Source organism: Microcaecilia unicolor, chromosome 10 (genome assembly GCF_901765095.1).
Source record: "Microcaecilia unicolor chromosome 10, aMicUni1.1, whole genome shotgun sequence".
In the NCBI taxonomy this organism is placed as follows: domain Eukaryota; kingdom Metazoa; phylum Chordata; class Amphibia; order Gymnophiona; family Siphonopidae; genus Microcaecilia; species Microcaecilia unicolor.
This window is the reverse complement of record NC_044040.1, coordinates 174,029,132-174,052,955: the sequence shown is the minus strand read 5'-3', so window position 1 is coordinate 174,052,955 and position 23,824 is coordinate 174,029,132. Positions and strand designations below refer to the sequence as shown.

The window sequence follows — 23,824 nt, the reverse complement described above, 5'->3', positions numbered from 1 at the left end:
GACTTTGACTCACAGTTTGAACCATAAAAATATACAGATCTGGGAATAAGAGAGTATAGAATGGACTAAAGCCAGCAAGCAAGGAAGCCAAGTAAATTGCTTTAGGGCAATAGAAATTGATTATTTGGTTTCTACATTTTAGAATGTGTTGTCCAGAATTCAAGACTGAATTTCAGTCCCACCAAGAGTCATACTGTATTTTTTTTTAATATTGTAAATTAAAAAGCTATTGCCTGAAAAGTGGTTTCTTGCTGTTTAAGATGTGTTGTCTTTTCCTATAAGACAAGGCAGTGAGAAAGTTTTTTGTTTTTTTTTCCTGTGGTAGCTCCTCACATGAATAAACATCCAGGTGCAGGAACTCATGGCATCCAGGGTCTGGAAACATTAGGCCAGCCTCTGATGGCTCAGCAGCCTGTCTTAGGAACACCAGTGTCTGAACTTTCACGAATATGTTCCCTTGTTGGAATGCCACAACCAGAATTTTCATTCCTTCGGACACCACAGGTAAGACATTAATCATGTCAAGGCAAACAGCTATTAGAGGTTGAAGTCATATAGGAACAAAAACTTTACAAGTCACCTACATCGATCATATTGGATCAGATTTACTAAAGGCTTTTTCCATATTGTGTCTTTGGGAAAAATGCTTTGCATCCAACCCATTCCCCCTCATTTTATAACAGGGCATCCTTAATAAATCATTCCTTAAATCACTCAGGTGCATCAAAAACACCTCTCACAACACCTTTTCTAGCACCTTGCATCTAATTCATCTAATTTCAGCCTATGTATTTAAAATCATGTAATGACCTTGCATCTTATTCATTTACTTTCAGCTTATGTATCTAAGATCATGTAATGACTGCATCATAACAACACCCTGTAAGCCACATTGAGCCAGCAAAAAGGTGGGATAATGTGGGGTACAAATGCAATAAATAAAGTTAGGCACCATTTGTGCACATGATATAGAATACTAGCATATACGCACATATATCCCTGAATTCTATAAAAAGCACTAAAAATTGCGTGCACAAATTTGGACACATGCCCAGTTTGCATACACAACTGAATAACGAGCCAATTAGCACCGATAATAGAGATTTTTAACAAGCCATTATTGGTGCTAATTAGAATTAATTAAACATATGCGCACAAATTTACACATGGGTCCAAAAAGGGGGCGTGGCCGCGGGCAGGTCATTGGTGGATCAAGGTTGTTCCTTTAATTTATGCGCATTGTTATAGAATAAAGGGGATCCACGCCTAATTTAGGTGTGGCGCTTAAATGTAGTCACGGTTCCCAGCACTAAGTGCTGTTCTATAAACGGCGCCTAACTTTAAGCACTGTTTATAGAATAGCACTTTGCGCTTTTATTTTTTTCTGTGCCGATTTTTTAGGCATTATTTATAGAATTCAGTGCATAATGTGCAATTACACACATAAGTGCAAGTTGTGTGCTCAGAGGTGCAACTGCTTTAGCTTGTAAATACAATGAGGTGTACAAGTTGGTAGAGCATAAGCAGGATATGGGCGTGTCTCCCACATATGTGCATAACCTATGGAGTACTGTAATGTGTGCACGCCTAAATATATACGCACTGATGCTGACTTACATTAGTATATTATAACGGCATCTGTGCATCAAGGTTCCTAAATTGTGGTGTCCAGTTATAGAATAGTGTTTAAAAATGTGATATTGCGGCTTTAGTTCTGAGAGAAGCTTATATGCTGGTTTATTCTGCCTTACAGCTTGGTGTACCTAATAGTTTTCAAACTTTTAATTTGTTTACCCAGATTTCTAGTCCACCTCTCCAGAGAGCTCAAGAAGAAAATATAACAGAATAAAGAACATCCAATGTAATAATAATAGAATATGGAGGGGGTCATTTACTAACAGTTCATGTGCAGTAATGGCTACAGAGCCATTTTATTCCAACGGGCCCGGTGCCATTAGCACTTGCTAAACATTAGTAGGAAAAAAAACTTATCTTGATATAGAGTTAGTGTGAATGGACAGATTGGATATGCCATATGGTCTTTATCTGCCTCATTTCTGTGTTTCTATATGTACACCATTTCACTAGCTTTTATTTGAAGTTGGAAGGATGAATTTTCCTTTCTTTCTACAGAAATAAAAGTCAATAAAAAGCAAAGTGATACCTTTGTTATTGGATTAACAATATTTTTCCTGACCAGCTTTAAGGATTTATATTTTATTCATCAGGTCAGGTCAAAACAATCATAATGAAAGGACAGCTACTCAAGAATTGTATTAAGACAGTCGTCTTTTTAAAGAATTCCTCATCCTAGGCAGAATTGTGGGTGTGACACAAGTGCTGTCACCAACCAGAAAGGCTGGAAAGCAGTGGCGTAGCAGGGGGGCTGCCACCCGGGGCGGGGGCGGTTTGCCGTTGCACTCCCCGGGTGCAGCACGATGACACCCCCCCCCGACCAGCTCCCGCACCCTACCTTTAAAAAGAATATCGGGAGGCACTGCGCCCTGCACATAAAGGAAATGTGGACCGTCGGGTCTTCCCTCGTTGTCTGTCCCGCCCTCCACTGACGCAACTTCCTATTTCCGCAAGGGCAGGACAGACAGCGAGGGAAGACCCGACGGTCCACATTTCCTTTATGTGCAGGGCGCAGCGCCTCCCAATATTCTTTTTAAAGGTAGGGTGTGGGAGCCGGGGGGGGGAGGTGTCGATTCGCCGAGGGGGGGGGAGCTGGCAGGGAGCACCCCCCCCCCCCCCCCCCCCCCCCCCGGAGCTGACACCCAGGGCGGACCGCCCCTCCCGCCCCCCTCTTGCTAAGCCACTGCTGGAAAGAAAGCCTTTTTGGAGACTTGTTCTCATCATTGTACCTTTACTATTGCTTTAGTGGTAGCTGTCTTCCCTTCTTGAGATCAAATGCATCACCCCTGGAATGTGCCTTGCCCCGTTAGACAGGCGAGAAAAAGTCAAATGTTTTCTGCACTGCAGTGGATAGTGCTGTAGCATGACTTACAAGCTCACCTCACCTCAACTACTCAGACAGTGGTTTGCCAGTTTGGAGTGGAAGTTTCTTCATCTGCGATGGGTAGAAGATACTTAGAATATGGATTGAGGGGATATAAAGAAAGGAGAAGCTGTTGTTCACAGAGGCAGACAGGAAGTACAGAGTCACTGAAATTTCTCTAGTCTCAGATTAGCTTTCGCGTCTGCCTCCATCCTTATTACTTCCACCTGAAGATGTATCTTTGTCCCTTGAGACTACAATAACCCATTAGATTTTGGTGGCCAAATAATCTGCCTGTTCAATTTCATTTGCTGTACTAATCGATCATGTATACAAGTTTGACCCAATCCCATTAAAACATTCTCTGCTGCAAACATCTGCCTAGGTCTATTAGCATGCTCTCAACTGTTTTAGGGAAGGCGGCCTTTTCGGCTTCATGTAACTTCAGTAAATATTTATTAATTTCTCTTCTCCAGCCTCGGTTTTCCCCTTCAGATTTTGTTTTCTGCCTTTTCCTTTCTACACGACAAACATTGTGTCTTAATGCCTCACAGTTAGTTGGTCAGTAAATAAAGGTTTGCCCTCAATGGGCATATGTGAAATGATCTGAGGGGTACAATTTCATCCAACTTCAGCATAAAGCTCAGTCTATTTTCATCCCAAAGGAGGATATTATGACACAGTTCCAAATTCTAAGTAGAGCTGCATTTCGATTAAAATTTTAATAGCAATGAATTATATTTATTTATTTTCCCCACTGCTGCTCCTTGTGCCTCTGGGCAAGTCACTTAGGGGGTCTTTTACTAAAGCTTAGCTCAAGTTAATCTGCAGCAGGGCCCATTTTATTCCTATGGGCCCTGCTGCAAATAACTCGATCTAAAGTTTAGCAAAAGACCCCCTTAACCCTTCATTGTCCAGAGTCACAAGGAGCTACAATAGGGGGGAAAAAATAATATACCTTTAATCACACAATCGCAGTTACAAATTTTAATCAAAATGCAGCCCTAAATAAATTAAAGAATAAAAAGTAAAGTCCTGCTCTTTTGTTAATTAAACCACTATCCATCATATCTTTTGAACTGGAATTAGAGCAGTCCGGTTTGTTAAGAAGTCCTTTCCAACATGTTTAGCTTATTTGTTCAGCTGTGTTCAAGAATGATTTAATGTTTGGACTTGAAAATGAGGGATTTAAATTTCATTCATACTTTGTGATGTTTGTTATTTGCTGACAATTTCTTTTTTTTTTTTGTTTTTGTTTAGACGTTGACAGTTTGTCAGGTGAAGCTTTCAAATGGTTTATTAATCCACGGACCTCAGTGTCATTCTGAAAACGAAGCCAAGGAGAAAGCTGCACTGTTTGCTTTACAAAGACTGGTAAGAACCTTAATTTAGAAAAGAACCTGGATAACTGAAGTAACCTGCATGGCTGATGCGCACTTCTAGTTATGTTAATACATAAGTACATAAGTATTGCCATACTGGGAAAGACCAAAGGTCCATCAAGGCCAGCATCCTGTTTCCAACAGTGGCCAATCCAGGTCACAAATACCTGGCAAGATCCCCCCCCCCCCCCCCCCCCAAAAAAAAAAATAAACAACAAAAACAAAACATTTTATACTGCTTATCCCAGAAATAGTGGATTTTCCCCAACTCCGTTTAATAATGGTCTATGGACTTTTCCTTTAGGAAGCCATCCAAACCTTTTTTTAAACTCCACTGAGCTAACCGCCTTTACCACGTTCTCTGGCAACTAATTCCAGAGTTTAATTACACGTTGAGTGAAGAAATATTTTCTCCGTTTCGTTTTAAATTTACTACATTGTAGCTTCATCGCATGCCCCCTAGTCCTAGTATTTTTGGAAAGCGTAAACAGATGCTTCACATCTACCCGTTCAACTCCACTCATTATTTTATAGACCTCTATCATATCTCCCCTCAGCCGCCTTTTCTCCAAGCTGAAGAGCCCTAGCCACTTTAGCCTTTCCTCATAGTGAAGTCGTCCCATCCCCTTTATCATTTTCGTTGCCCTTCTCTGTACCTTTTCTAATTCCACGAGGTGCGGTCACACCATGGAGCGATACAAAGGCATTATAACATCTTTTTTGTTTTCCATTCCTTTCCTAATAATACCAAGCATTCTATTTGCTTTCTTAGCCACAGCAACACACTGAGCAGAAGGTTTCAACTTATCATCAACGACGACACCTAGATCCCTTGGTCCGTAAATCCTAACGTGGAACCTTGCATGACGTAGCTATAATTTGGGTTCCTCTTTCCCACATGCATCACTTTGCACTTGCTCACATTAAACGTCATCTGCCATATAGACTCCCAGTCTCGTAAGGTCCTCTTGTAATTTTTCACAATCCTCCTGCGATTTAACGACTTTGAATAACTTTGTGTCATCAGCAAATTTAATTACCTCACTGGTTACTCCCATCTCTAGGTCATTTATAAATATGTTAAAAAGCAGCAGTCCGAGCACAGACCCCTGGGGAACCCCACTAACTACCCTTCTCCATTGAGAATACTGACCATTTAACCCTACTCTCTGTTTTCTATCAAGAAGATTGCAGAACTGAGAGATTCTGACAGACAGGAGAGGAAGAAACATAAAGCTGTCCTTTTACTAAGGTGTGCTGAAAAATGGGCTGTGTTAGTAGTTTAAGTGCATGTTTTGGGTGTGTGCAGATCCATTTTTTAGTGCACCTGTAAAAAAGACTTTTTTTTTATTTTTGGCGAAAATAGACGTTAGGCAAAATAAAAATTGGCACGCATCCATTTTGGGTCTGAGACCTTACCGCCACCCATTGACTTAACAGTAAGGTCTCACACAGTAATGGTGCGGTAATCATCTACATGTGTAGAATGACGATTACCACCCAGTTTATGCCGTGCGCAGGAAAATAAAAATATTTTCCAGCGCGTATCAGACGTGTAAAAAATGAAATTACCACCGAGACCATGCAGTAGCCGGGCGGTAACTCCAAATTGATGTGCATAGGATGAGTGTACACGTCTTAGTTAAAGGATCCCAAAGAGAGTGCGTGATCAGACTGGGATAAATTGATTCCTCAGTTGGTTAAAAAAAGGCACAGTAGAAAAGGAATTATAGTAAAGTTGCAAAGTTATTAATGTGTAGTGTAACTACTTGGCATTTGTTTTTAACATGTTAATTGTGTCACCTGCAGAGCTCTGTAGGTATGAATTTGCCTTTGCCTCCTCCACTGTTTCCAAGCTATCAAACCATGGGAGCTGCTATACCACCTGGAGCCATTCCTCCTGTTTTCCCTCAGCCCTCTGGTAAGTTATTTATGCTTTGAAGCCTTTAAACCAGTGGTACTCATGTGTAGCTCTCAAGGCAGGACGTTCTGTAGACATGGCCTTTTGGGGCAGTATCCAAGTTCCCACATCTGTAGGGGACCCAGGGAAGTAGCACAGGGACCCATGCCCAACTCTACCTATTAGTGCCCTGCATCACTTTTTTCCCGTGCAGCTATGCAGAATACCTCGTGGGGTCACACATGCCACACAGAACTTAGGAAGAGCAGCAAAAATCCATCGCTGTGCTTCTGAATGCTCACCAGCACCATTGTCAACATTGCCAGCTAGTTCAAAATTCACAGGCCTGTGGTTCCTTCATGCTGATCTTGTGCATCTTGCTGGAGAGCATTCAGCAGCCTAGGGGTGAATTCTCAATCTTCCGGTATGTTAGCCAAGGGAGGGGAAAGGCAGAAGGGAATGGATGCTGTGGAGGTAAGGCGAGTTAGATAGATACTGGACAAGGGAGGATATAGTCAAGAGGAAAGAAAGGAGGGGGGAGGTAGAGACATGGAGTCTAGGTATTGAGGGAAGTGGAATTAAGGTAGGGGGGCAAATAGTGAAGAAAAGGAAAGAGAAATGTAGAGTTGGTGGCAAGAAGTAAGAAATCTTGAGGGATAGGAAATGAGGAGTTAAGGGAATGAGAGATAATGTAGTGATAGTAAGGGTGGAAGGGGTAGGAAACCAAGAAATGAAAGGAAAATGGAGTTGAGGCTGGTGAGTGAGCTAAAAATATGAGAGAAACACCAGATAAGAAAGGTAAATATAATAAGCATTGTCATTCAGAATATTAATTGTTACAAAAGACTGCAGTTATATTTTTTTAAAGATGAAACAGAACAAATTATACATACAGCTTATTTTAAAAGAATGCTATTTGACCAGAATCAGCAAGATTTGATTCTGTTGAAATCCAAATGTGGTGGGATTGTGGGAAAGATTTCTTTCAAGGAGGGATAAACAGAAAAACTATTAAAGTGAAATCACAATTAAATTAAGTACCTGGGCAAATGATTTGGAGGAAATACAGTATTGATGTGATTCATGCCTTTTTCCTGCTTTGTTCAGGACTTAGATCTCTGAAACCTAAAATTAAAGCTGTGTTTTTTAATTGTAAACACAGCCGGCATGATGCCTCCATCGCCCCACATCTTTGGTCCAATGTCATGGAGAACTCCAGTGCCTATTCCTAGCAAACCTTTCTACCAGGGCTCGTTCACTGGGACTATGCCTCTTCCAGGAGCTCTGCCAACTGGTGCACACAATCAGTTTGTACCTCTTCAGGTAACAGTTGAATGACATTACATTGTTCTTAAAGCTTTTATTTTATTTATTTATTTTTACTGTTTGCCTTACCAAATAAATCATTAACAGTTTTACATTGTGAAACCTGTAGGTTTACATTCACCTTCTGTTTCAGGCACCTGCTAACCAACACTTGACCTCTTTCTGTCTATTACTTTCTTTCCTCACCCTTTAGAGACTTCGGGGCTCATTTACAAAACAAAAAAAAGTCCAAAAGAAGCCTAAAGCTTTTTTCTCAAAAATGTCCAAATCATGATTTTCGAAACTCATATTTGAGACGTTTGCAGTTTGCCTAAATTGCAAGGGTGTGTGTTTTGGGCGGGATCAGGGCAGGCCCAGAATTTGTAAGTTTGTCAGCCATAATGGAAAAAGTAAAAAAAAAAAATGTTCAGGGCAAAAATGAAGCTGTTTTTGGCTAGACCTGTTTCAATCGCAAATAAGAACAAAAAGGTGGTCTAACTGACCAGAAGACCACTGGAAGAATCAAGAAGTGAGCCATCCTTAATCCTCCAGTGGTCACTGACCCGCTCCCAGCTCCCAAAGATGTGTCACTGACAGTACATACCTGGCTGTATGGCAACTGCAGACATTATGTCCATTCCTATTAGAGCAGTAAGCAGGTCCCAGGAGCAGCCTAGTGGTCAGTGCAGTGGACTGCAGAGAAGACCATAATCCCACTCTTAACTAGTACACTTGTGGTGGAAATTGTGTGCTCCCCAAATACCTATAGCACCTATATATAGGAGACACCTGAAGGCTTGAGGGCTATTGTGGTGGTGTACAGTTAGGTACAGTAGGATTTTTGGTTGTCCTGCAGGGTATACAATGCAAAATAATGGGATTATGGTAATATTTGTACTGATAGCTGTGTCCTCTAGGCTGCCCCCGCTACTCTGTTGGGATGTCTGTGTGGCCAGTCCACTATGATTGCTGGTCCCCAGACACCCCAATGGGGTGCGTGTTTCCCTTGGACGTTTTTGTTAAAAAATGATCACTAAAGAAAAACGCATTGAGCAGAAAAATATCTAGAACAGGGCTCGACAAACTCCAGGCGCCAGATTGCCGTTGCGACTGAAAAATCAGACCTGGCGCCTAGATTTTGCCAGCAGAGGGCAGGTTAGTTGGTGCTGCAGAAGGAACAGTAACGGGTTCTGCCTCTTACCTCCCAATGTGGAGCCTCTGAAATTCACAGGCATATCTCTTTCCTTCCTCCCACACACCCAAGCCCAGGTCCACCTAGAGACAGTGGAAGGAAAGAAGAAGCTACTGCGTATCAGGCAGCAGCAGCCTTATCTTCTGCCACTCAGCAGCAGAAGATGAGGCTACTGCCTGACACGCAACTGCTATTTTTTTTCCACTGCTTGTATGGTTGGGAGGAGGGGGGCAAGAGCAGTGGGTGTTGTGTTCTGTGTGAGTTGGAGGATAAGGTTACTAGATGTCTGATTTTAAAGTAAAGTCCCCGACTAAACCATCTGCTGTGACTACTTGTCCCCGATTCCAGAGGAGATAAAAGTGCAGACAGGAGCAGAGGTCAGGGTCTATCAGTGAGCAAATGTGCAGGCAGATGCAGAGATGAGGACCGGCAGGAAGCAAATGCATATGCTGAAGGCACTGCTATGTCCTTGCCCCTTCCTTGTGCACAGCCTTTCTGTTAGTAAGGAGACGTTAAGGTCAAAGGAGGGAACGGGAACGCAAAAGTGTCTTCAGTGCATGCATCTTCTGTGACCAGGGCTCAGCCCATGTCAGAGTGCCAACTGCACTCATAAGATCGTAGATTATAGGCAGGGGGTATGGGGGGGGAGAGAGATGGCAGATACTAGAGAGAAGAGAGAGGGGGCATTTGCTCAGTGGGAAAAGAAGAAAAGATAAGGCAGATGCAGGAGGGGCGAGAAGGAGAAATGGAGAGAATGCTGAATGGGAAAAGGAAAGAGTGGGAGAAGAGGGCAAGTGCTGGATGGAGGAGAAAGAGAGAGAGCTCATTCTGGACAAGAAGTGAAGAGGAGATGCACACCCCAGAGGAAAGAGAGCATGGGGTCTGGAATTTTTGCCTGGTAGTTAGAAGCAGGAATTTAGATGTTTGGGTGTATGAGGGGGGAGGGAGTGGGGGTGGGCTCTTTACTGTTAGGTATTTAGGAAGCAGGGCAGGCTGAGCAACTGGGGGCATGAGAAATTCAAGAACAGCTGTTAGAGGGTAGAGTAGGGTTTATGTGAGTGAAGTGGGAATGCAGAGAGTGGAGACTTATAATTGACTAGAAAGCGAAAATTTAGACAGAGGAGTAAGGTGGGCTGGGAAGGGTAACATAGATAATAGGCAGACAAGGGGTAAAAAGAAGAAAATTACAGACCGGGAGTGAAACTATGGTGATAAGATATAAAGAGATGGGCTGGGGGAGTAAAATAAAAGATGGGAACAGGTGAAGCATAGTTCAAGATGAAGAAATGGAATGGAGGGAAAGATAAATGGTAACAGGGGATGAGAAGAGATGGCTGGAAGGAGGAGGATAGTGAAATGGAGTGATTAGAGAGAATCAGTGTGGGAATGACTGAACCCATGAGTAGGTAGAGAGGGTACAGAAAAAGAGGTAGAGTGAGAAGAGAGAAATGGAATAAAATAAAAAGTGAAAGATCAATGTCCAGATGTAAGAGAGAAAAAAATGGACTGTGGACCCTGCAAAAAGGAGTTAAAATCAACAGACAAAGAAAAAAGGAGATATCAGGACCAAGGTAGTTAGAAGAACAATGGCTAGATTGCAAAGGCTAAAAAAAACTCCAATTATTTTCACTATGCTATTTGGAATATGGCATCTGTTATCTCTGGGATCCTTCAACTAAACTGCAGTAAGTGCTAGCGCATGCTTACCACAACTTAAAAGGCGTACTGTGAGACACACTCAGTGTGCGCACCACCCACTCGCTAAAAAATATTTAAAATATTTGCATGGAGGGGATGTGTCTGGGGGTGGAGAGTGGGCTAATCAGTTAGCGCTGCTACATTACTGTGACTTATAAATGTGCATAAATAAACCTTGTTGTTCCAAGTCTGGCTCCTAGATTTTTGGGCTGGCTTCTAGATCCCAAGAAAATTTGTCAACGCATAGTCTAGGAAATGGCCATTTTTAAAAAAATGGACATTTTTCTGTTAACATTTCTATGTTTTGTATTCAATTTTTAGATGTTTTTTGAAAAACGTCCAACGTCAGGTTTAGACACCTTATTTAAAATGTTCCTCTTGGTATTCACTTCCAGACTTTGAGGAGCTGCCAGGGGATCAGGTTGTCAGGATATTCTTAATGAATATTCATGAGGAAGATTTGCATGTCTAGTACTTCTGTTGTATGCAAATATCTCTCTCATTCATTATGGGTATCCTGAAAAGTTCATCTTTTGGGAGTGAATACCAAGGCCTTAAGTCACTGAGGGCCCCTTTTACCAAGCTGCAGCTAAAGGAGGCCTGTGCTGGCATCGGTACTTGTTTTTCACATGCACTGAGGCCCCCTTTTACCGCAGCGGATAATAGGGAAGTCTTTCTTTCCTGCAGGAAATGGCCACGTGGCAAGTAAAGCACTTGCCACGTAGCCATTTCGGGAGGGAGCCCTTACTGCCACCCATTGGCAGTAAGGGCTCCTGTGGTATACCCCGGTGCTACAAAAATAAATATATTTTTGTAGCACCAGATATGACAGCATGCTAGGGGTGGGAAGTACTGCCGGGCTGCTGTTTAGCAAGCAGTAAGCCCGTGTTGGGCTTACTACTGCTTAGTAAAAGGGTCTCTGAGTGTATTTTCTTATGGATATTTGTTTCTGTGCTTTACCTTACCTGTTTTGCTTTTCTTTGTAATTCAGTTGCCTTCTCTTCCTGCTTAAGCTCCCAGTCCATTTTGAATCTGCCCTAACCCCTGGGACCTTCATTGCAGCCACCCATTTTTTAATTTTTTCCCCGCCCATCTAGCCAAACCTTTAGCTGGGGGACATGGAACACAGTTCCATTCATAAACCAATGTAGTCTTGAGCTGGTAAGCATCACTGACAGGCAGTGACTGAAACCTCTGTAAAGGCTTTGAACACTGCATCCACAACATCCCCAGCTGTTTTGGAATCAAGAAACAAGAGTCCAGTCTGGAATTTCTACCTAGGTGTTCTACAAAGCAGTACTATATTGAGATAGCCTTGTTCAGTATGTGTTAAAGTATCTTATACTACAAGTTGCATCGAAACATTGTTGTGGAAAGAAATCTTTTTAGTTAGACAATTAAATTTGACCATTCTGTGTATGTATGTATGTTCTCAAAAGCGAAAAACATTTGTTATTTTTTGTCTGAAGGTAACTAAAAAAAGGGCTGCTAGTAAGAAGAGTTTTGAATTTAAGGAGTTCCAGAGCTCAGCGCAAGCTTCATCTGTAAAAAATGACCATTCTGTAAAGTCAGATGCTACAAAGCGGGTATATGAGGACAGTTCTTCCACCCCATTAAAATCTCAAGCACGGCAGCCTCCCAACTCCATGCAAGACAAGGCAGCTTCTATGAGCTCTTCTGCACCTCATAATAAATCAACCCCTGGATCTGCTTCAAAACGGAAACCAAGAAAACTAGCAGTGAACTTTGGAGTATCTAAACCTGTGGAATAAATATGGTACCAGTGATTAATTTATTCTTGCTTTCACATTACTTTTCTTAATTCATTTCTTCCGGCTTTGTTGGGGGGAAGTGTTACATGGACAGGTTAGGGGTTCAAGAATTAGGTTTCCATTTGCTCCTCTCCTCCAACTGTGAACTCTGTTGACAGTGAGGCACTTCTTACAGACTCACAATGTTGTTGCCATGGAGGAGTGGCCTAGTGGTTAGAGTGGTGGACTTTGGTCCTGGGGACCTGAAGAACTGAGTTTGATTCCCACTTCAGGCAGCTCCTTGTGACTCTGGGAAAGTCACTTAACCCTCCATTGCCCCATGTAAGCCACATTGAGCCTTCCATGAGTGGGAAAGTGCGGGGTACAAATGTAATAAAAATAAAAAAATCATGGGATCAGATAGATTTAAAGCAAGCAGAGTTGAATTTGAACAGTAGTTGAATGAAACTCGCAAGAAACACTGTAGCAGGATCTGGTATTTGTGGCTCAGTGGGGGATACCTTTTCTTCTTGCACTAGGGTATGGATTCAGTATTATGTATTAATGAATGCTTTGCTGCTGTCTTCTCTAGTAGGAGACAGATTATCTAGATTCTGACCACTCTGAAAATACGGAGGGGGACAGACAATGTGTAACACTCTCTCTCTCTCTCTCTGTATATATATATATATACAGGGAGGGGGGTGAGTGCACCACTTTACAGAATACGTCTATCAAGTTAAGTGCATAAATTCAGATTAATGCTGATTAGTGGCAATAATTGCTTGTTAAGTGGCAATTATCAGTGTTGATTGGCTTGTTAAGTAATTAAATTTCCCATGCAAATCCAGAATACGACCAGCTTTGCATGTGCAATTTTGGTCATGGTATATAGAATCCGGGGGATAACATTAAATGGGTATGTTACCTGTTTGAAATTGTACGCGTTAGTGACACATCCAGACTTAGAAAAGTTATCCACAGTGATATTTTAGTTTAGCATAAAAGTTTAGGTCAAGTTCTTATTCAGTTACAAAACATGTTTTCTGACAACAATCTTAATTCTAGTTTTTATTCAGTCCACTTCTGAAAATTTTAGTTCTTCTTCAGTTCTTATTCCGGTCACAAACTCATGACAAATAATTTCAGTTCATGCAAAACAGACACCATTATTGATGGTACATTGCTTTACACAACATTTATATCCCACGCATACCATTGAAGTTCACTGTGGCTCACAAAAAGAAGAAACTGGAACATCTCCAGGAATTATACAAATTAATAACAAGACCATATACATTATACAACACAACCATTACATATTTAACATTTTTTCTAAATAAGAAGCCTTATAGTTAGATTTCCTTCTAATATCGATTGGTAAATCATTCCATTGGCTAGCTGCCGAATATGCTGATGTACTAACAAAAGCCTTTTTTATAAACCATCTTTTTTGGGTCCGGATATTGTAGAATTAAAAACACATTGGGAGACATATATGCAGGCGCTTCACCACGTACTGTATCAGCAACCAATGTAATTGCACAAGTAAAAGGGTAACTGTCAAACTTGGATGATCTAAATATCAATCTTGCAGTAGTAATGTTTAATAAGGTTTGAAGCTTTTTAGTCACCATATCCTTACATCCGCTATAAATTGGCTCGTTACCCAATTTAGTTGTGCGCATATCTCAGGATTGCGCCCTTTATAGAACTCCCTCGATAATACTTTAAATACAAAAATATTAATATAAACTCAATTCTTACCCTTAACTGGAAGACCGTGAAGTCGGTTCAAAAAATGTTCGAACCATTTGCCTCCTAAAATTAATTTGGTGGCAGGATTTTGCACAAATTGCAATTTTGTTAATTGAATACTGTAATGTTTATTTGGGGCTCCGAGATAATCTATACAGGATAATACCTTAGATTGAATAGCTAGCGGAATTAGAAAAGGGTCATAGAAGAGTAACCAAAATGATAAAGGAGATGGAACTCCTCTCATATGAGGAAAGGCTAAATAGGTTAGGGCTTTTCAGCTTGGAAAAGAAACGGCTAAGCTGGGATATGATTGAGTTCTATAAAATCCTGAGTATTGTAGAATGGGTAGAAGTGAATCGATTTTTCACTCTTTCAAAAAATACAAGGACCCGGGGGACACTCAATGAAATTGTATGGAAATACCTTTAAAACAAATAGGAGAAAATATTTTTTTTTCACTCCACAAGAATGTGGTGGTTTAGACATGGATTTTTCCTCCAGGAACTTGTCCAAACCTTTTTTAAACCCAGATACGCTGTTACTGAGATGGACATGGGGGAAGCCACTGCTTGCCCTGGGATTGGTAGCATGGAATGTTGCTACTATTTGGGTTTCTGCCAGGTACTTGTGACCTTGATTAGCCACTGTTGGAAGCAGGAAACTGGGCTAGATGTACCATTGGTCTGCCCTAGTATAGCTGTTCTTATGTCGTTCTTATTTTGTCCTCTTCTGAAAATTTTACTTTTTATTCGGTTCTTCACATCATTCATATACATGTGCAAGATTTTTGTTTCTCTTAAGCCATTTTCTTAAGAAAAATTATTATTTTTAATTTTATTCTGTTTGGGACAGAATATTTTCTGTTCCTATTCAATTTTTGTTTTGAAAAAAAAAACCCAAAACATTCCCCCAGATATTCAAAACCATTTAATTGCCCAGGAATGGTACATAGCCAGCTATCTGTCGATATTAAGCGGGAGATAGGAGGTGATCGCCTGCTGAATATTGCCAGTTAGCGGCTAGCAAATAGCTAGTTATATCACACGATATAACCAACTATCTGCCAGTTTTTAGCATGGGTTTGGTGGCCATCTTTGGCCGGTTTGAATTTAACCGGCCAGTGCCGAATATCGGCTTGGCCTGTTAAGTTCAAACCGGCCAAAAATAAATCGGATATTCAGTGTCGGTCACCGGAAATGGCCCAGCATATCTGGTATTAGCACCACGGTCTGAATATCTGACCCATAATTTTTACTTCTAGTTTTTGTGAACTAATGGTCAAAAAGTTTTGTTCTGATTCTCATTAACAAAAATATCCTTGGTTATCTCTTCAGCAACTGAATTTCTCCACTGAACAAATAACTTTAAAGCCTGTACTCAGAACTCTCCTAACCCTGTCCCCACTATAGCTGATAGCATTTAGATTGTTACATGGCAAAATGTTAACTGTGCAGTTAGCTCCTGCTGCTACCACATAAATTACTTCAAATATTTACCTGCCTATGGCATTTTTCCCAAAAGTAAGGATGTTAATCCTGGTTTGATGATAAAAATTCTAGCACAAACTGTGCAATCCTGCCTGGCCAATTTTCCCTATGGAAATAGCCAAATTATTCTTAGAAAATCTGTCCTTTACTGTTGAGCATATCATTTGTTAACCTAAGTGGTATACAATGAAATAAAATAATCATTTTCACTTGAATCTTGGTGCCCTGCTCCACTTGAGTAAACTGGTTGCTTTTAAAATATACACTTCCATATCATCAAGCTGATCAATCCATAGACTGGTGGGTTGTGTCCATCTACCAGCAGGTGGAGATAGAGAGCAAACTTTTGCCTCCCTATATGTGGTCATGTGCTGCCGGAAACTCCCCAGTATGTTCTCTATCTCAGCAGGTGGTGGTCACACACAGCAGCAGCTCTGGCTAGGCCTCCAAGCCTAATTTTTAGGTTTTGTTGAGTGCCTGGGGTTGAGGGCTCTTTTGAGCAAGTGCAAACCTGGTGGTGCCAGGTCCCTCCTTTTCTCCCCCCTCCCGCTGGCTCCGTTAAAAAAAAAAAAAAAAAAAAAAATTTTGAACGGCCTTAAAGGCGTTTATTTCGACGTTTATTTAAGCGTCTATTGCAGCTACTCACTGAGACACCAGGTCGTTACGACTCGGAGCGGACAGCAGGTAATTTTACCTTTTTATAGCGGGCGGGGGTTCCCCGATTCTTCTCCTCGTGGCACATGGCGTCGGAGGGCGAGGGCGCAAAGGGTCGCTCCCCGGGTCGCTCGAGCGCTTCTAGAGGGGATGCGGGGGTCTTCAAGCCGGATTCGCCCTTGGTGGGTGACAGTTTCGCGACCGATGCATGTCCCGGTCCTTCCTCCGGCGTGGCGGTTTTTCCCGCCATAAACGCCCATCCCCCGCTCCTCGCCTCCGCCATCTTGGCCGGCCACGCGGCTCGGACGGCTTCTTCTTGGGCCGCCCTTGAGATTGGAGACATTAATGCCATGAACGCCCTTAATTTGGGCGACGGCACAGAAGCGGCTAAAGTTAAGAGCCGTTCTTCCCGCGCGGCTCCTTCGCGGAGTTTCGCGCCGGACGCCATTTTGGATGCGCAGCATGTCTCTCCCCCGCTGTTGCGAGCGCCGGTTGAGAGCGCGCCTAGGGCTGTTGCCCAGGCTGCGGAAGTGCACAGTCTGGGGGGTTTCTCCCCCGAGTTTGTTTTGCTGCTGCATCGGGCCTTCCTCATGCACAACGCTGCCCCCGCTCCCTCCTCTGGTAAAGAGGTTGAGGTTCCCAGAGGTAAACGCCCTCGGGTTGATTCCCAGGCCTTGGAGGAATTTGTCTCCTCCGATGTAGATGAGGGCAGCGTGTCTGAGGTCTCCCAACGGTCCTTTGCGGATTCCTTGGAGGAGGCGGATCCCCGCTCGGATGGAGCGGATGACCCCTCTGCAGCGCGGCTTTTTCGCCCGGAGGATTTGCCCAACCTGTTGTTACAGGCCATGGACACTTTGAAGATATCCTCTCCGGAGGACGTCTCTCCCTCAGCCCCTGTTAGCTCTGCCATTATGCTGGGGACGAAGCGCCCGCCTAGAACCTTCCACGTGCATGATGCCATGCACACCTTAATTTCGGCTCAATGGGATGTCCCAGAAGCGAGCCTTAAAGTGGCTAGGGCTATGTCCCGCCTCTATCCTTTGGCTGTGAGCGAACGTGAGGCCTATCTGTGGCCTACCGTGGATTCTTTAATCACTGCGGTGACTAAGAAAACGGCATTGCCGGTGGAAGGTGGCACGGCCCTAAAGGACGCCCAAGACAGGAGATTGGAGGCGGCCTTAAGGTCGTCCTTTGAGGCGGCTGCTTTAAGTTTGCAGGCCTCAGTTTGCGGCTCCTATGTGGCCAGGGCGTGCCTGACCATGGTGCAGCGGGCTTCCCCCTCGGATCATTCCTTAAGGGATGATTGGCCGGCCCTGGAATCGGGCTTAGCCTATTTGGCAGACTTGCTGTATGATGTCTTGAGAGCCTCAGCTAAAGGCATGGCTCAGACTGTCTCTGCGCGGCGGTGGCTTTGGCTGAAACATTGGTCTGCTGACCACGCCTCAAAATCCCGCCTGGCTAGATTGCCTTTTAAAGGCAAGCTGCTCTTTGGGGTCGAGCTGGACAAAATCGTGACTGATCTCGGCACGTCTAAGGGCAAGAAGTTACCGGAGGTCAGGCCTCGGGCTAGTGCTCGTCCCGGTACCTCCAGAGGACGGTTTCAGGAAGCCCGTCGGTACCGCCCGGGCAGGTCGGGTGCTTCTGCCCCCTCTTCCTTTAAGAGGAATTTCTCCCCCAAGCAGCATTCCTTTCGCAGAGACCGCCGTCCCGGAGGTGCTCCCTCCGGTCCTCCCCCAGGGTCTCGTACCCAATGACGGGGTATTGGTCCACGCCCCAGCGCAGATTGGAGGACGGCTGTCCTCGTTTCTGGGCGAGTGGACCACAATAACTTCAGACGCTTGGGTGCTGGAGGTCATCAGAGACGGCTACAAGCTAGAGTTCTGCCGACCCTTAAGAGACGGGTTTGTACTCTCTCCCTGCAAGTCTCCGGTCAAAGCTGTGGCAGTGCAGCAGACTTTGGACAATCTGATCCGCCTGGGTGCGGTCGTTCCGGTGCCAGAAAGTCAGCTTGGCAAGGGGCGTTACTCCATTTACTTTGTGGTACCAAAGAAAGGAGGTTCTGTCCGGCCTATCCTCGACCTCAAAGGGGTCAATCGGGCCTTGAAAGTGCGGCACTTTCGCATGGAGACTCTCCGCTCTGTTATAGCGGCAGTGAAGGCAGGGGAGTACCTGGCATCCTTGGACATCAAGGAAGCGTACCTGCATATTCCCATCTGGCCTCCTCATCAACGCTTTCTGCGTTTTGCAATCCTGGGCCGACACTTCCAGTTCAGAGCCCTCCCGTTCGGGTTGGCTACTGCTCCGCGGACCTTTTCCAAGGTAATGGTGGTCATAGCGGCCTTCCTGCGAAAGGAAGGAGTACAAGTCCATCCTTATCTGGACGACTGGTTGATCCGAGCCCCCTCTTATGCAGAGTGCGGCAAAGCTGTGGACCGGGTAGTTGCTCTTTTGAGCTCCCTGGGATGGATCATCAACTGGGAGAAGAGCCAGCTGCGCCCGACTCAGTCCCTGGAGTATCTGGGAGTTCGATTCGACACCCAAGTGGGCAGAGTGTTCCTGCCAGACAATCGGATTGTCAAGCTTCAGGCTCAGGTGGACCAGTTCCTAGTAGCCTCTCCTCTTCGGGCTTGGGACTATGTGCAGCTGTTGGGCTCTATGACGGCCACGATGGAAGTAGTGCCCTGGGCCAGGGCTCATATGAGACCACTACAACACTCTCTGCTGCAGCGCTGGACTCCGATGTCGGAGGATTATGCGGTGCGTCTTCCCTTGGATCCAGCAGTGCGCAAGGCGCTGAGCTGGTGGATGCAGACAGACAAGTTGTCTGCAGGAATGCCTCTGGTGTCCCCAGAGTGGATTGTCGTCACGACGGACGCCTCGTTATCGGGCTGGGGAGCCCACTGCTTGGGAAGGACAGCGCAGGGGCTCTGGTCTCCTGCAGAGGCAAAGTGGTCTATCAACCTCCTGGAACTCAGAGCCATTCGGTTGGCGCTTTTGGAGTTCATCCCGGTACTGGTGTTGAAGCCTGTACGGGTCCTGTCGGACAATGCCACGGCTGTGGCCTATGTCAACCGCCAGGGAGGTACCAAGAGCGCCCCTCTAGCCAAGGAAGCTATGAGTCTATGCCAGTGGGCGGAAGCGAACCTGGAACAGCTGTCAGCGGCCCACATTGCCGGAGTCATGAATGTCAAGGCGGACTTTCTCAGTCGCCATACCTTGGAGCCCGGAGAGTGGCAGCTATCTGCTCAGGCGTTCTTGGACATCACGAAGCGCTGGGGCCAGCCGAGCCTAGATCTGATGGCGTCATCGGCCAATTGCCAAGTGCCGCGCTTCTTCAGCAGAGGACGGGACCCTCGATCCCTGGGAGTAGATGCTCTTCTCCAACAATGGCCACCACAAGAGCTTCTCTATGTGTTCCCGCCCTGGCCCATGTTGGGCAGGGTACTAGACCGGGTGGCAAAGCATCCCGGCAGGATAATCCTGGTGGGTCCGGATTGGCCCAGGCGTCCCTGGTATGCGGACTTGATCAGGCTCTCAGTCGACGATCCTCTGCGGCTGCCAGTGGAGCAGGGCCTGTTACATCAGGGTCCCGTGGTGATGGAGGATCCCTCCCCCTTTGGTCTTACGGCCTGGCTATTGAGCGGCAGCGTCTGAGGAAGAAGGGCTTCTCAGACAAGGTCATCGCCACTATGCTGAGAGCGAGGAAACGCTCTACTTCTACTGCTTACGCCAGGGTTTGGCGTATCTTTGCAGCGTGGTGTGAAGCAGGCTCTCTTTCTCCTTTCACTGCTCCAATTTCTTCAGTGTTGGCGTTCCTGCAAGAAGGTCTGGACAAAGGCCTGTCGCTCAGTTCCCTTAAGGTCCAGGTAGCGGCTCTGGCTTGCTTCAGGGGCCGCCTGAAGGGTGCTTCCCTGGCTTCGCAGCCAGAGGTGGTGCGCTTTCTCAAGGGGGTTAATCACCTGCGCCCTCCTCTGCGCTCAGTGGTGCCTGCGTGGAATCTCAACCTGGTGCTAAGAGCATTGCAGAAGCCGCCGTTTGAACCCTTGTCAAGGGCATCTCTGAAAGACCTGACGTTGGAAGCAGTCTTTTTGGTGGCTATCACTTCAGCCAGAAGAGTTCCCGAGTTCCAGGCGCTCTCGTGTCGAGAGCCTTTTCTACAGTTCACTGAGGCAGGAGTGACTATTCGCACAGTGCCTTCCTTCCTGCCCAAGATTGTTTCTCGCTTCCATGTGAATCAGCAGCTAGGTCTCCCTTCCTTTCGTAGGGAGGACTACCCAGAGGAGTACTCTGCTCTTAAATGTCTGGATGTGAGACGAGTCATCATCAGATACTTGGAAGTGACCAATGATTTCCGGCAATCGGATCATCTGTTTGTCCTGTATACAGGTCCTCGTAAGGGTCTGCAGGCTGCTAAGCCTACAAGTGGCAAGATGGGTCAAGGAAGCCATTGCAGCGGCTTAGGGTCCGTCTCCTTGGAAGAGATTTGCAAGGTGGCAACTTGGGCTTCGGCCCATACCTTTGCCAGGCATTACCGCTTGACTGTGGCTGCTCGGGCGGAGGCCCGGTTTGGAGCTTCAGTGTTGCGGTCAGGGATTTCTATGTCCCGCCCTGGGTGAGTACTGCTTCGGTACATCCCACCAGTCTATGGATTGATCAGCTTGATGATATGGAAGGTAAAATTATGTATAATCATACCTGATAATTTTCTTTCCATTAATCATAGCTGATCAATCCATAGCCCCTCCCAGATATCTGTATTGTTTTTATTCTGGTTGCATTTCAGGTTCAAGTTTAGTCTTCAGTTACTTCAGAAAGACTTCGTGTTCAAGTTTTTTCACTTGGATTCTTCAAGAGTTAAGACGAGTTTGTGTTACAGTGAGCTGCTGCATTCCTCTCCCCTCCGTTTTACGGGGCTGGATTGAGACTTAAAATTCTGCCGGCACTCCCTCCCGCTTCGTGCGGCTGTAGGGCAGTTTTGTACCCCTCCCGCTTCGGCGGTGTTAGGGTCAGTCAGCTCCTCCCGCGGTTGCGGTTGCAGGATAAGCCAGATCCCCCCGCATCGGCGGGTGTGGTGTCCCTCCCCCGCTCCGCGGGGATGAGCTGGACGGATTCCCCTCCCCCACTTGTGTGGGGATGAGCTGGGTTAATTCCCCTCCCCCGTTTCGGCGGTGGTGAGCTGGGCAGAGTGTCCCTTCGTGGGTGTAATTCTCTTAAGTGCTGAGTCCTGCGGATGGAGCTTTGATATCGACATACTGAGGAGTTTCCGGCAGCACATGACCACATATAGGGAGGCAAAAGTTTGCTCTCTATCTCCACCTGCTGGTAGATGGACACAACCCACCAGTCTATGGATTGATCAGCTATGATTAATGGAAAGAAAATTATCAGGTATGATTATACATAATTTTACCTTAAAAAGGAATAAAATCACCTTAGTCATTGAATGCCGTGGAATCACCAGTCAGATATGTAAAAACAGCTTTGCTTCATTCCCTAGCTGCTATCGACATCCATCAGTATTTATCCAACACTCATTAGAATAAAACTTCAATTATTACTACTACTACTACTAACTATTTCTGTAGTGCTTCTAGATGTATGCAGCACTGTACACATTATATTGTACGCCACATTGAGCCTGCCCATGGGGGTGGGAATAATGTGGGATATAAATGCCATAAATAAATAAATTATATGCAGGTACTTTCTCTGTCCCTAGAGGGTTCAGAATGTTAAGTTTTTGTACCTGGGGCAATGGAGGGTTAAGGGGTCCTTTTACAAAGGTGTGTTAAGCTCTATGCACATGCAGCTCACGCCAGAATGAGACTACTGCCAGGCTACTGTGTCCCCACTGGTGGTAATTTCAGATTTGCCGTGCTCCCACAAAGCCTGAATGATTTATTTATTTATTTCCTCCCACGCGTGTCATTTCCGGTGGTAATCAGCAGTTTGCGAGTTCCGACCGGTTACTGCGCATGTAATGCATGAACCCTTACCAATAGATCTGTGGGTGGCATTAAGGGCTCAGGCCGGTTTTACCGCATGCCCTTTTCCCGTTCCATTTTAAAAAAAAACTTTTTTGCAAGCATGGTAAAAACTGGCCCGGCGTACCCAAAACACATGCCTACACTATCGCAGGCCACGTTTTATTGCGGCTTAGTAAAAAGACCCCTAAGTGACTTGTCCAAGATCACAGGTAGCTGCAGTGAGAATCAAACCCAGGTCGCCAGGATCAAAACCTACTGCACTAACCACTAGGCTTAGACAGACAGTATGAAATTTTGTATTTCTGCAAACACTGTGCCACATGTACCAAGTTCTGCATCTGTGGCAAAATGTGGTTGTTACCTGCTTTCATATTGCAGACAACCAAGTAGAGAAGAAACAACTGAAAGATGTCTGTAAAATCTTGAGTAGAATCTCTTGTTTACTCTTTCCAAAAATACAAGGACTAGGGGATATGCAGTAAAGTTACTAAGTAGTACATTTAGAGCAAATTAGAGAAAATATTTCTTCACTCAAAGTTTTATTAAGCTGTGGAATTTATTGCCAGTGAGTGGTAAAAGTGGTTAGCGTTTAAAATAGGTTTGGACAAATTCTTGAAATAAAAGTTCATGAACCATAATTAAGGTGGACTTGGGGAAAATCAACTGATTATTCCTGTGATAAGCAGCATGAAATCTATTTTTTGGGATCCTGCCAGGTACATGTGATGTGGATTGGCCACTGTTGGAAACAGGATAATGGGTTAATGGACCTTTGATCTGTCCAAGTACAGCAATGCTTTGTATAACAGATATGACAAGTTACATGTTATATTAGTTCCCCTGTCCGTGTTCAGCGCATTACGTATGCATGACATGTCCCTTTTTTTTTCTACTTACAGGGCCATCTACAGACTCTTCTCTCTGATGCCAAATGGCTAGATCACACTTGTCATACATCCTGGAACATGAATAATGGATGTGTGCCATATCGTCAACAAGTTCAACTTATATTTGTTTTTTCACTTTTCACGATAAGGATTATGTTTAATATATATGCATATCTTTTTAAAATTCATTTTCCCATAGATATAAAATATTTTATAAGTACTGGAATTTTTCATTAGATCTTACACAGAGTGGTATTTTATTAAAGAAAAGGGAAAGACTTTTATGTGCTCATTCCTTTTGCAGTTTCTAAATTTTTTTAATATCTTTTCATTATCTGCCAAGTGCAATGTTTTAAATTTGCATATAAATGAGAACTGTAATTTTTGTGCTGTATAGTGTTGTACTTGTGAATTAACAGATTTCTAGCATGTAGATTGTGCACAGATATTTTAAAACATGATTGTAAAATACATTGGAGTTAAACACTCGTGAAAATCAGATGATATATAGAACTTTTAATTAAAAGTTTGGAAAGAGAATTGCTTAAGCGCCTTTTCTATTTCTGTTCAGTAATACTGTAACTAGGAACAGATTCCTTTGTGCAAAATATTATGCTATAAATATATGTAATAGATGTCTGTCATATGAGTGTATTTCATCCAAAGAAAACTTTAGTATGCTTTGCCATGTAAATTATGACGTCCATTCTTATTCACAGGATTCATCAATAATCTTATGCTTTTGCCATGTAAACACTTACCACAAGAAGCTGTGATTTTTGCAGATGGCTTCAGTTTTATTTGTATTTTATGGCCCTGTTC

General features: G+C 44.3%; 1 protein-coding gene across 2 annotated transcripts in view; it reads left to right on the top strand.

The window, feature by feature from the left end:
• Nucleotides 1-23,542, top strand: part of XRN1 (5'-3' exoribonuclease 1) — a 211,961-nt gene extending 188,419 nt beyond the window's left edge. For both annotated transcript variants that reach the window (XM_030215929.1, XM_030215928.1), the window contains exons 39-44: nucleotides 326-504; nucleotides 4,259-4,372; nucleotides 6,190-6,301; nucleotides 7,443-7,603; nucleotides 11,945-12,252; nucleotides 23,015-23,542. In XM_030215929.1, the coding sequence (XP_030071789.1) occupies nucleotides 326-504; nucleotides 4,259-4,372; nucleotides 6,190-6,301; nucleotides 7,443-7,603; nucleotides 11,945-12,247 (869 nt within the window). In that variant the 3' untranslated portion in view covers nucleotides 12,248-12,252; nucleotides 23,015-23,542. The remainder of the gene's footprint in view (nucleotides 1-325; nucleotides 505-4,258; nucleotides 4,373-6,189; nucleotides 6,302-7,442; nucleotides 7,604-11,944; nucleotides 12,253-23,014) is intronic.
• Nucleotides 23,543-23,824: the final 282 nt, after the last annotated feature.